Source organism: Gossypium arboreum, chromosome 11 (genome assembly GCF_025698485.1).
Source record: "Gossypium arboreum isolate Shixiya-1 chromosome 11, ASM2569848v2, whole genome shotgun sequence".
NCBI classification, from domain to species: domain Eukaryota; kingdom Viridiplantae; phylum Streptophyta; class Magnoliopsida; order Malvales; family Malvaceae; genus Gossypium; species Gossypium arboreum.
This window is the reverse complement of record NC_069080.1, coordinates 122,248,372-122,261,560: the sequence shown is the minus strand read 5'-3', so window position 1 is coordinate 122,261,560 and position 13,189 is coordinate 122,248,372. Positions and strand designations below refer to the sequence as shown.

Sequence of the window (13,189 nt, the reverse complement as noted above, 5' to 3'; positions counted from 1 at the left end):
AAATGAAAAAATATGGAGACCGATTGTATAAATTAACCTAAAATTTTTGTTTGAAATTACGATTTAATGTGTCGCATCCATAATTAACGGCTCAATGATTAAAATTTTCCAACACGATAATATAAGTAACTAAAACGTAACATTTTTAAACATAAGTGACTAAAAATTATAATATAATCTAAAAAATCGTAAATAAATTCGTGTTTAATATCTATACAATCATTATCTTAAAAATAACAATATTTAAAGTTAATACTTTATCGATTGAGCATTAATTCAATTAATATTATTACCATAAAACAATTAAAAGATATGAGTTTAAGCATCCTTAAGTACTTTTTCTTCGGACTTGGGTTTGAGAAAAAATTACAAAAACATACATTATATAAAAGAAACTAATACCTTAATTCCTTCTCTAGTACTAGATGGAGGACAAAAACAATTATACAAAAAGTACAAACGTAATATCGATTGTTATTTTCACATATTAAATAAAAAAAACATTGTGTTAATAATATTATATTTTAAATTGTTAAAATACAATTTGTTTCATATCATTTTAGATCATTTTAAAAAGGTAATGAATTTTACATTATCATTTTTATAGTTGAGATATAACTGTGTATCATTATATCGTTAAATAATTATTTTAGATATTGTTAAAAAAATAATGTGTTCCATAATGACAATACCGTTATATCGTTAAAAGTTATTATTCTAATTTATTGAAAAATTATGTGTTCCATGTCAACAATATTACAAATAAAACACGATCCAATTGGCAAAAACCAAGAACATTACCTTAAATTTACATAGCATCTTCTTCTTTTGTTATGCCATGTAAATGTAATTCATGAAAACAGAACACCTTTGTTCGAGTAGCAGAGTGCTGATGTTGGAGCTTGGACATGGCTGATGACAAGTCACAAAAAGGGAATAAATAACTATGTTTTTGCCAATTGGATCTTAAGATGCACTCTAAATGTCATTTCACCACCAAGTTTCAACCAATCTTGGGCTACGAGGTTGAAGATGACGACCAATTACAGGTTTCTCTACCATAAGATGGACGTGCAATTCAAGCACTCAATCCAATCCTAAGAAACTGTATCGTAATGGAAGAAATCTTCCCTTATTGGATGGATAATTTGTCACTTTTGTTAGGTTTTGATCAACCTAAGTTGCTTAATAGCCCCAAATGATTTGTCAGCACAAAATTTTATTTATTTTTAAAATAATTTTATATCTATTACTTTTGACATAATGTTTAAAATTATTTATAGCCAAGAATAATGCGCTTCACCACACTTGAACTCACGTTCTTATACATTGACAATAATATTTATATTAATCGAGATAAGACTCAATCAATATTATTACAAAAACTTAAGCATTGTCAACTTCTCTTTGGATTGTACTATTTAATAACTATAAAATGAAGGACAACAATGGCTTAAATCATGATAATTTTGAGAGACGTGAAGTCTTACATATCTTGATAAATGTTGATTAGATTTATATTTCTTTTAAACAATAAATAAAAATATCAAAATTATAACAAATTTTTATCTAATGTAATATAATAAATAAAATTTGATTTTGTATACATAATTATCATGAAAAAATTGATGTATTTTTAAATGTGTATATCGAATAAAAATTAATTTTATGTGTTATTTTGTACCAAATAAATATTCATATATTATATTTTATATAAGAGAAAAGAGATTTAATTATGAAAATATCAATTAATATATATTTTAACATTTTATTAATTTTATAAATTAATAAATTAATTTCCATTAATTAACAAGTGACAGTAAAATAAATAATTTTTTACATAATGGAAAATATTTAACTTTAAGAAAAGGAAAAGGTTAATAATTTAGAAGGATTGGATCCAAAACTGAAAAACCAAACCAGAAAGCGGCAAGTAGATTCGCAAGAAAAAAGGAGCATCCCATGGCAAAGCTCGTAATTCGAACAGAAATCCAGTGGTATTTAAAAAACTCGCTTAGAAAATATCTAGCTCAACATGGATGACTTTTATTTCAGCCAAAATCTCTCGAAGTTTCTTTTCTCTATATCTCCTCTCCTTTCACAAATTTCACCCTAGATATTTTCTCTCTCTCCAAACGCCCCCAAAAAAATCAACAGCATAAGAAAGACTAGTGTTTTAGACTCTTTTTTTAAATGTACATTTGATTTTCGTTTACCCGTTGGTTTTTGTTTAAAAGGTCGAAGAAAGCTATGAGATTTTTGTAGCTTTTTGTTCTTGAAGAGTGGCGGCAGGGAGAGAGGGAGGATTTTGGACGGCTTAGATGGATCGAGAAGGAGGATCCCACGGCGGATCTTGTTATTACTCCGTTCTTGGAATTCGTAAGGATGCCTCTTTCTCTGATATCCGCACTGCTTATCGAAAGCTCGCTATGGTGATCGAACTCTTCCCCTCCTTGTTCTTTTATTTTATACTTTCATTGATTTAGAATACGGGAATCAAATTTAACTCTTCTCTTAATGTTTTCGTTTTTGGAAGAAATGGCATCCAGACAGATACGCCAGAAACCCAGGGATCGCCGGAGAAGCCAAACGTCGGTTTCAGCAAATCCAGGAAGCTTATTCCGGTAACAATTTCATATCACTACATAAGTCCCTCTCATTTATCGCCTTTGAATTATGTAAACCTTTTTATTCATGTAATCGGCCGTTAAATTTTCGCAGTCCTCTCCGACGAGAGCAAGCGATCAATGTATGACGCCGGCTTTTACGATCCCTTGGAAGAAGAAGACCAAGTGCGTAAAAATATCTCCTCCTTTTTTTTTTTTTTCTTTTCAATAAAACGTTGTCGGACCTGTCGGTCTTTTACCTTGGGCTCCGTGAAATGATTGGCTTTAGAATATCAATTATTTTAACATTTCTTTATTAGTTCCCTATTTAAAACGTTTTTTACTGTTCCGTTTTCAATTTTAGTCCCTGAACTTTATGAAAATTTGCAAGACAGGACTTCTGTGATTTTATGCAAGAGATGATGTCCATGATGAATAATGTGAAAGACGAGGTGGGCCCTTGGATTGATTACTTTTAGAAGGTTATATATGTAATTATGATCCAATTGACCGACCATTGATAATTTGTGTAGGGTGATAGTTTTGAGGATTTGCAAAGGATGTTTGCAGATATGGTTGATGGCATCAGCTTCGACATAAACACCGATCCAACGGTGACGAAGACAGCACGCGTCACTCCATCAAAGGGCAGTGCGGCTAAAAGGAACAGCTCTCGGTGTTGATGATGCGTGGTAGCTTTACCATCTAAACTCAATTTGTGTTTGATTAATCCCATGATTAGTAACTACAATTAGGGCTAATTTCTTTCATAATTATGGGAGAAAAACCAAGTGTTGCTTAGTTTTAGGAACCAATTTGGGAATCATGTGGAATCTCTTGAGCTTTTAATAGTTAAATAATAAATTTATGTTTTTTTAAAAAAATTAATTTGATTTTAGAAAAATGGGTTTGACAGTTGGCATTGAGTTCTTGAAAAGTCGACGTGGAAGCTGAAGGACCATCCGACACTTGTTTCTCATGCACCAATTTGTTTATATCTAGGTGGTAAATCTGTAATATTGGATAATGTTTCATATGTGGGTTTTCTACCAAATATTATAAAAGAAATTATTTTTTATACATTAAAATGAATTGTCAGCAAGATTAATTATTAAAATGGTATAAATTTTGGGTCGCGCTCACTTTATAGGCGTAATATAATTTTTTAATATTAATTTTTTTTGTTTAAAAAAATTATTATTATATTATTATTATTTTAAATATTTAAAATAATATATAAGTAAAAATACGGGTTTAATACGAATAGGAAATACCCAAAAACAGGTCGTGCCTGTTAGATAGGTGGGACTAGTCGCGCCTGGTAGGCGCAATTGCCACGTCAGCTCCCCTTGCTCTCTTTTTCTCTTCTTTCTTGAATTGTCCTTGTGTTGCACATTTTCGTAAAATATTTGTTCTTTTTTAACAGGATTTTTAATACCCATATAATATGTTGATGTGCCTAAATTTTTTGTAATTTAGCTGACAATTTATTTAGATATATAATTTTTTTATTTAAAAATTTTATTTAAAAAACTCCTCTTGCCTGGCCTCATAAAAAATTTTAAATATCAATTTTTATAATTTTAGCGAAGATTTAAATATAAATTTAAATATTTTAATAAAAATAAAATATGCATGACATATTATACAAGATATTAGAAATTTTGTTAAAAAAACAAATATTTTATGAAAATGTGCAATACAAGGGCAATTCGGGAAAGAAGAAAAAAAGAGAGTAGAGGAGCTGACGTGATAGTTGTGCTTACCTATCAGGCGCGATTACTTGACAGGCTCGATCTGTTTCGAGTATTTCTCACCTGTATAAAACTCATATTTTTACCCATATATTATTTTAAATATTTAAAAATATAATAATATTTTTTTTAAATGAAAAGAATTTTAATATTAAAAAATTGTATTGAGCTCGTCAGGTAGGCACGACCTCAAAATTTATAATATTTTATAATTAATCTGACCGACAATCTATTTTGTGTATAAATTTTTTATAATATTAGGATAAAAACCCTTCATATTAATTTATTATTATTATTAGTTTTACTTATATTTAAAATAAAACAAATAATTAAATGGGAACCATTTTTTAAAAAAAAATGGACTCTGTTTAATGTATCTTATCGTTTTGCCTTTTAATGAAAGCACATGCAAAGAATATATTCAATTTTGGCTTTTAATATTTGATTTTTTTATTTTTTTTGGTTAAAAAGTGGTGATTATCTAAATCCGATTGCTTGTATGGGATGGATAAAAATTAAAGAAAAGATGAAAGTCGGTTGTCCTTTTTGCCAGTCATGAAAAGCGGTGACTAAAATTCGTTCATCATTGTTCTTGACGAATTGGATTAGATTTGATAGATGATATCAATTAAATCGATTAATTATTAAATTTTTTATTTATAATTAAATTAAAATTTTTAAATAACTTATTTAATTAAATCGGATACAGTAGAGAAGTCTGTGGAGTTGTCAGATAAAAAGAGACAGTTGGTTTCGTCTAGCCATATCTTTTTTTTTTTTTCATTATGAAAAGGAATTTAGGGTGTACTGCAATTTGCAATTGAAAATTTTGAGATGTTAGGTGAGGGTTGAATTTGGGTCTAGGTTTAAATATGTTATTCAACTTTATTTATTTTGAAATTCTAATTTAATTTTTATAATATTAAATTTCTGTTTTCTTTAATTTTAAAATTTTGGTCCTTTTATTTTGTAATTATAGAAAAGGTTAATATATTTCTTTAGTATTTGAGTTTGATTTTAATAATCAATTTAATATTTAAAATTTTTAATTGGACACTTGAAGTTTTTCTTATCCCAATTTGGTTTGATTTAGCTTTAACGTCAATTTCGTACTTTGAGTTTTTTTCCTAAATTAAGTACATATGTTTTTAGAGTACATGCATCAAGTATTTATTAGGTTATATGATGCCATTTGATTTAGGCATCAAGTTGAATTAAGAAAATTTTTTAGCTCTCAACATTTATAATTTTTGTCAATTTAGTCTTTTAATCTTTTAAAGTACATAATAATTAGAAGTTTTATGTTTTCAATAAAATTCAAAAAATATATGTTATTTACTTCTTGAATGGTAATGAGGTCACTTCAAAGTTTTGAGTTATTTATTTAAGGCTAATTTTTGCTATTGGACTCTGAACTTTGCATAAGTTGTGGATTTAGTACATGTACTTTAATTTGGTCATTTTTAGTACTTGTACTTTTAGAATTTTAAAATTTTAGTCCTAACCCAATGGTAATAGTTAAAGTTGTTTGGTTAAATTATGTCATTAGCCCTATATTATGCATAAAGTTATAGATTTAATTTATGTTCACCAATTGGATCATTCTTAGTGGCTATTTTTTAAATTTTAACTGGCTTTTTGTGAGTAATATGTGAAAAAAAACAACAAACATAGCATTACACATGTGGTAATATATTTTACATATCAAGATTTAGGAAAAAAAACATAACTTGACTTAATGAATTTAATAGTTATCATTTGATTAAGACTAAAATTTGTAAATTCTAAAAGTACAGGGATTGAAATGACCAAATTGAAGTACATGCACTAAATCCACAACTTACATAAAGTACAGGTCTAATAGAAGAATTTGACCTTTATTCAATCAATTTTAATGGGATTTAATATAATTTTTGAATTAAAGTTAAAAAACTACTAAAGTAACAAGTCAAACTTTGGAGAAATCTTATTACCATTAAAAAGTAAATAACACATTTTTATTTTTTATTTTGTAATTTACTGAACTTTTAAAAATATATATATATATTTCATAATTTTGAAAGTATAATTTTTAAATATTTTAGGATTTTTATTGAAAATTTAAAAATTTATAATTTTTATGTACATTTAAAAAGAAAGGACCTAATTGGATAAACTGTAAACATAAGAACTAGAAAAAATATTATCTTTTCTATAATTGTGAATTTGGATGAATGTATAAAGATTTTTAAATAAAAAGTATAGGTGCTCAATGTCTTAAAATTAAAATATAAGGAATAAATTTTAAATTTCAAAAGAATATAGAGACATTTAGCATATTTAAACCAGTACATAATTATTTAAATTCGACTCCCTTTTTAATGCATTTACCCCATCAAACCAGGTCAGTTTGATGCATATAAGTATTTTTGTTGGAACGTTAATGCATAACTAATGGAATGCCTAGAGCATCTCCATTGCCCGATAAAATAATCTTGTCAGTATCGGTAGAAATGATCTTTCCTTCGTGATTAGCTATAGCCGAAACTCCTAAATCTAGAGCTACTTGACGTTCCAACCCAGTTCCAACAATGCACTTCTCGAAATGAGAAAGCGAAACTACTTGGCATTGCATATTAGAACTCAAATAAATGATTAACTCAATTTCATTTAAGTCTACCCATATAATTTTTTTTTTATAATATAATTATTTTTATTTAATATTTAATAATTATATACTATTGAAAATTTTTTAGTAATTATATATATACTAAAATTCATATAACGACTTTGTAAGTAGACCTGTTCATGAGTTGGTTATTTGCCTAGATTCGAAGGTTTGCTCGAAAATTGGGAAGGTTTCGGGTAAAAATATTAGGTCTGAAAAATAGGATTGTACAAAAAATTAAGTTCAAAAAATATGGGTCGGGCTCGGACCTTGAATGTATATTATGTAATTTAAAACACATTAAAAAATAAACCTATACTAAATATATAATATTACTCTAATGCAAAGATTAAAATAATGTTAAGATGATTATATAAAAATTTCAATAAATAAAGAACTTATAAAATTATTAAATATTAAAATAATATAATATAATATAAATATTTTTAAAAAAATTGAAAATAATACGGGCGGGCCTAAAATGGGCTTGAGTTAGTTTTTTAACAAATATGGGTGGGTTAGAGCAAAATTTTAAGCCAATATTTCGGGTTGGGCCGGGCTTGCGCAAGCATAAAATATGTTAATATCATGCTTAGGCCCCGTCTGAACCCGACCCGACCTGACCCATGAACACTTCTATTTGTAAGTGCTAAAATAGTCTTTTTCAAAATAACAGTGCTTATGAAAAATAATTATATTGTAAAATAAAAGTAAATTAAAATTAGAAAAGTTATTTTTAAAATTAATTATTATTATTAGAGATAAAAGAAAAAGAATCTTAATTTGTTTTTTTATGATATTGAATCAAGTGAAATCAAATTCAATTATTCTATTTTAATCATGTTCGTTTTTTTTTTTGAGACAATACTTAAAACTGCTCATAATTCCTCTCTAACTCATAAATAAAAACGCACTCAAACCTACATTATCCTATATTGACAACAAAATTCATGCCAGTCGAGTTATAATTCAATCGACAACTTAATTACTCTATAATATAATAGATGTATTAATTGTTACAGATATTTTAAATATTTTTAAATTTAATTTTTTGAATTAATATTTTTCTCCAAAGTTAAAAAGAAAAAAAGAAAAAAAAGGAATGGCCTAGATTTTTTGTATTCGTTGCGGTGCATGAAAGCAAGGTGCATATCAAAAGTCAACATAGCGTGTTAAATTTGATATTGTGATAGAGAGAATGAATCTGCGTTTTTATTGGGTTGGGGTGAATGAATCTGCGTTTTGAGTGGACCTAGACACAACCCACAACTTCCACTATATTATTCACCAACAATTAAATAATTAAGTTTTGTTATTAATTGTTACTTTAGTTTTATTTTTAGTAATTATATTTTTCAATTTTGAATTTTGGATTTTGAAAATTTAACTTAATTATTAAATTTATTAAATTTCATAAATTTCAAAATATTTACTACAAAAATATTATTAAATACTAAAAATCTTATCACATAATTTAATTACCATAATTTTGAATTGACTTATTTTAGTCTGTAATTTTTTATTTTTATTGAATTTTTTCTTTTACTTTTAAATTGTATCTTTTGAATTAATAATGCTTAAATCTTTTAGAAAACCTTTCACTTAAATAAAACGAATTATAAATATATTATCTTAAAAATAGACTTAAGGTAAAAAAAGTCTTTAGAAAAAATAAAATAAAATGAACTAAATATTTTAAAAAACGTGCAACTTAAAATCTTTAATGACAAAAATAATCAACTAGATTTTTTATTAGCGAAAATCGTTAAAGGTGCTAACATGACAGATGATAACTATCAAGAGATGTCACGTGACATGTTATGTGGAAGGATGTTGACATGACATGCCATGATAATAAAAAAAATTTAAATTTAATGAATAATTGTTTAAGAAAAAATTTCAAATTTTAAAATTTTTAATGAATAATTGTTTTCATAAAATATAAAAATAATTAATAAAATTACATCTAGAATAAACCAGGACACATGGTTATCTAGGTTCATTTGAATCGACAACCGTTTGTCTAAATTTTTAAATAATTTCAAAACTAAATTTATTTAAGAAATTATGAAAAATTAAAAATTAAAATTGAAAATACATGTTTATATTTAATTTTTATTAATAATTTATATGTATATTTGAATATGTATTCAAATTGCTTTTAAAAGGAAATGTTTTAAAATAGTAAATTAAAATGAGTAACCTATTAAAATTATTTAAACATAATTGTTGCGGCTAATTAACGCTGCTGCAAAGAATTGGATCCTATGAGTGTGCATATACATACATACATACACATGACCACGTTATTCATGCATCGAATGTAGATTCGGTAATTTATGTACCAGTGTCATTTTTAATAATTATGATTAAATAAATTTTAATAGATTAATTATTCTTTTTAGAATAATAGGTAGGTTAATTATTTTTTATAATAATAGGTTAATAATTTTTAATTTATTATTTTTAAAACATTATTTTTAAAAGTTATTTGAATACATATTCGAATATATATATAAATTATTAAAAATTAAATATATATAAAATATTGATTTGCTTTAAATTTTTAATTTTTAGAATTGTTAAATAATTATTAATATTTTAATTTTAATTTTTTAAAAGATTAGTTTTGAACTCATTTGAAACGAATCAGGACAAATGATTGTTCATATTTAAAAACCTAGACAACTATAAGTCAGGCTCATGCATGATGTAAGTTTTATTAAGGGTAAACTGCACCAATTGTCCTTAAACTTTGTTTAAAATTACATTTTGGTCATTTAACTTTCAAAAATTACATAATAGTCACTAACATAATTAAGTTGTTATATTTTTGTCATTTGATTGATAATTTAACATTGCACCAAAAGCTAAAAAGGTTAATAGTTAATTTAGTCCACGAGCTATAGTTAAAAATCATTTTGGTATTTTTAAAATTTTCTTAAAAATAATAATTGTAAAAAAATTAAAAGAAATGTAACATTAAATAAAACATCCATATAAAAATCAATTGCAACAAGAAAAATCAAGAATTTTGCAACTAATTTTTCCACATCTAACTTTAAACTTTCAGAAAAAAAATTAAATAACCATTCATTTTGATCATACTCGTTTTTTCATTTGCTTTGTTGTTTTACGCTCTCTTTATTATCATCTTTTTTTTTTCTTTTTTTACGCAGATCAACGTTGGTTTCGCTCTTCCCAAATCATTAAAAATAATATAAATGTTTTATTTATAGCTGAAAGTAAAATCTTGACTTGAAATTTGAGGGAAGAAATGATGGGTTTGGAAAAGAAAAAGAGCACTTTGTATTATAAATTTAAAAAATTTAAAATTCCAAAATTGAAAGTTGTTCAAAAATCCAATCAATCTAGTAACTGGAATTACAGAAAAGAAATGATGGGTTTAGAAAAAAAGAGAGAGTAGAATACTTTGTATTATAAACTAAAAGAAAAGATCTCAAATTTCAAAAAATTGAAATTTACCAAAGAACTTAACAATATAATAGAACATTTTGCTCTTTTTTCTTGCCCTCTTCTTTCTTAATTTTTTCTCCTTTCTTTTTTTCATAATTATCAGGAAAATCTTGTAAATAGGCAATTGATGGTAGAAGTTTTTACGATTTTTAAGAATGAATGTGGTGTCATAAGCCTAGATTTTGTTTCTTGAAAACTCGAGCAACAACAATCTTTGAAATCCAAATCTTGCATTGGGATGTATTTTACCAGGGCTTTGAGATAAAAAATAAAACAAAATAAATTTTGCAAAGCAATTTCTAGGTAAAACAACATGAAGTTGCTTATGTGCTTGGAAGTGTTTATCAACTGTGGAAAACAAATGGAATTTAGTTTGAAAATTTCAAAATTCTTTTACATAATAAAAATTTTCAATTAATGTTAGTTTATTTTTAATTTTAATTTTAAGATTTTTTATATTTATACATATTTAAGTTTTTAATATATTTTTAAAAATTACGATTTTCAATTATTTTATAAATTTTGTAATAATTTTGAGCCTAAGATTTTTTTTACAATTATTGTTAAGAAAATTTAAAAATATTAAAATGATTTTTAACAATAGCTCAAGGACAAAATTAGCTATTAACTCTTTGAATTAATTTTTAATGGAAGTTAATAGTTGAGTGACAAAATGTAATAATTTGATAACGTTAGTGACTATTATGTAACTTTTAAAAGTTGAGTGACTGAAATGTAATTTTGAATAAAATTTAGGGACTATTGGTGTAACTTACCCTTTTATTAATTATTTTTAAAATTATTTTTATATATTTCTTAATAATTTAATATTTATTTAGTACGAGGCAACTTGTGCCGTCACAGATATTGCTTCTAGGACATCTGAAAACACGAAGATGATAATTGAGAACGAGGCTGTTCCAATATTCGTCAAGTTACTTGGTTCCCCAAGTCATAATGTTCATGAGCTAGAATGTCACATAAATTTAAGTTTTACTTAGCAAAAGCTGACATGGAATATTTTATAATCTTATGTATTTTTTTTTTTTTGAAGTTCAGGTTGTTTCTGCATTGGGAAATGTTGCTGGTGATTCTCCTAAATGTCGTGATCTTGTCCTTGGCCATAGTGGTTTGCTTCCTTTGCTGGCCCAGTTGAATGAGCATGCTAAACTTTCTATGCTCAGGATTGCTACATGGACACTAAAAAGTTTTTGCTGGGGGACAAGCCTCAGCCTCTTTTTGATTAGGTTTGGCCCCACTTTCTTTTCATCTTTTTTTGGGGAACTGTTGTTTGTTTGACATAAATTAGCAAGGTTTTTTCATGTTCAACACTATTGCTTTACAATGCACAATCATTTTCATTTATCTTTGAAATCTGATTAAGATAGTGAGTTGTTTGTCGAATCATGTATTAAACTATGCATTGTAAGGCACTTCCAACGTTTCTGACCAAAATAAATTCACTGGCTTTCATAGACACCCATCAACTTCGTTGATAATTCCTGCTCTTCGAATAGTTGGAAATATTGTTAGAGGAGATGATATGCAAACCCAAGTATTACTTAGTTTTTCCCCCTTTTTTAATAACCTTACTCTAGTAGGGATCTTTCTTTGCTTCTATGAATAACTAGTTTTCTCACCAAAACCACATTTACGGCCGCTCTTAGTTCCTAAAGTGGAGTGAAGATTGTTAAAAATGATCTTTTATCTACACAATGTATCATAAATCATCAAGCATTGCCGTGGCTTTTAAACCTTAAACAATTTTTTTTTTTGAAAATAGCATCAAGAAGAAAATTTATTAGACAATCTCAAATATCATAGCAGAAAATAAGGAGCAGATATAGGTAGCAGTTGGACTTGCATCTTTTTTTTGTTGTTTGTTTTTGGTCTTGATATTTCACCTGGTAATTTTATCAATTTCTAATCTAATGTTAATGTTTACATTGACTTGTACAATGAAACGATGTGTAATGGTATGCATTTTACAGTCATTGAAGCTAATATTATTGCTCCTTTGATTCATTTGCTTTAAAATGCTGAATATGATATTAAGAAAGAAGCTGCATGGGCCATGAAAAATGCTACATCTGGTGGGATTCATGATCAGATCAAGTATGAAAACAAATTCCTATATTAGTTTGTAAGGGAATCACATCTTGGCAAATTATGAATGAAAAACTACCTCATCAGGGCATGTCACATATTTCAGGTTCTTCGAAACTCAAAGTTGCATCAAGCCGTTGTGTGATCTTCTCAGCTACCCCGATCCAAAGATAGTTACAGTTATCTTCAAAGGGCTTGAAAACATTCTTGTGGCAGGAGAAACAGATTAAAATATGGACACTATTGGAGAAGTGAATCTCTATGCAAAAATGGTTGAAATGCAGAGGGTCAAGATAAGATTGAGAATTTACCATCTCATGATAACACTGAGATGCATACAAAGGCTATGAAAGTTCTCGAGACATATTGGTGACACCACTAAAACAAGGTGCAGGGGGTGTGAGATCTCTGTTTCTTCAGGGGCAACTAGAGGTATATGATCGATGCTGTTTTTTTTTCCATGCTTGTCTTCTAATGGAACCATGTAGGGTTGAGAGTTTTCCAGTTATGAGCATCTAATGGCTATTTTACTAAATTGACCCAAAAAATTTTGATATTTATAAAAATAACCCAGGTTAAAAAACAATATCCAGAATAAC

The 13,189-nt window shown here is 26.8% G+C and overlaps 1 protein-coding gene and 1 pseudogene across 1 annotated transcript; both read left to right on the top strand.

Moving 5' to 3' along the window:
• The first annotated feature begins 2,021 nt into the window (after window positions 1–2,021).
• On the top strand, window positions 2,022–3,490 carry LOC108470934 (uncharacterized). The gene is made up of 5 exons (XM_017772464.2): window positions 2,022–2,432; window positions 2,537–2,624; window positions 2,722–2,792; window positions 3,002–3,058; window positions 3,140–3,490. The coding sequence occupies exons 1-5, from the start codon at window positions 2,322–2,324 to the stop codon at window positions 3,287–3,289; spliced, it is 477 nt and encodes a 158-aa protein (XP_017627953.1). The 5' UTR covers window positions 2,022–2,321; the 3' UTR covers window positions 3,290–3,490.
• A 6,220-nt stretch (window positions 3,491–9,710) lies between these two features.
• On the top strand, window positions 9,711–12,963 carry LOC108471801 (importin subunit alpha-1b-like; annotated as a pseudogene).
• Window positions 12,964–13,189: the final 226 nt, after the last annotated feature.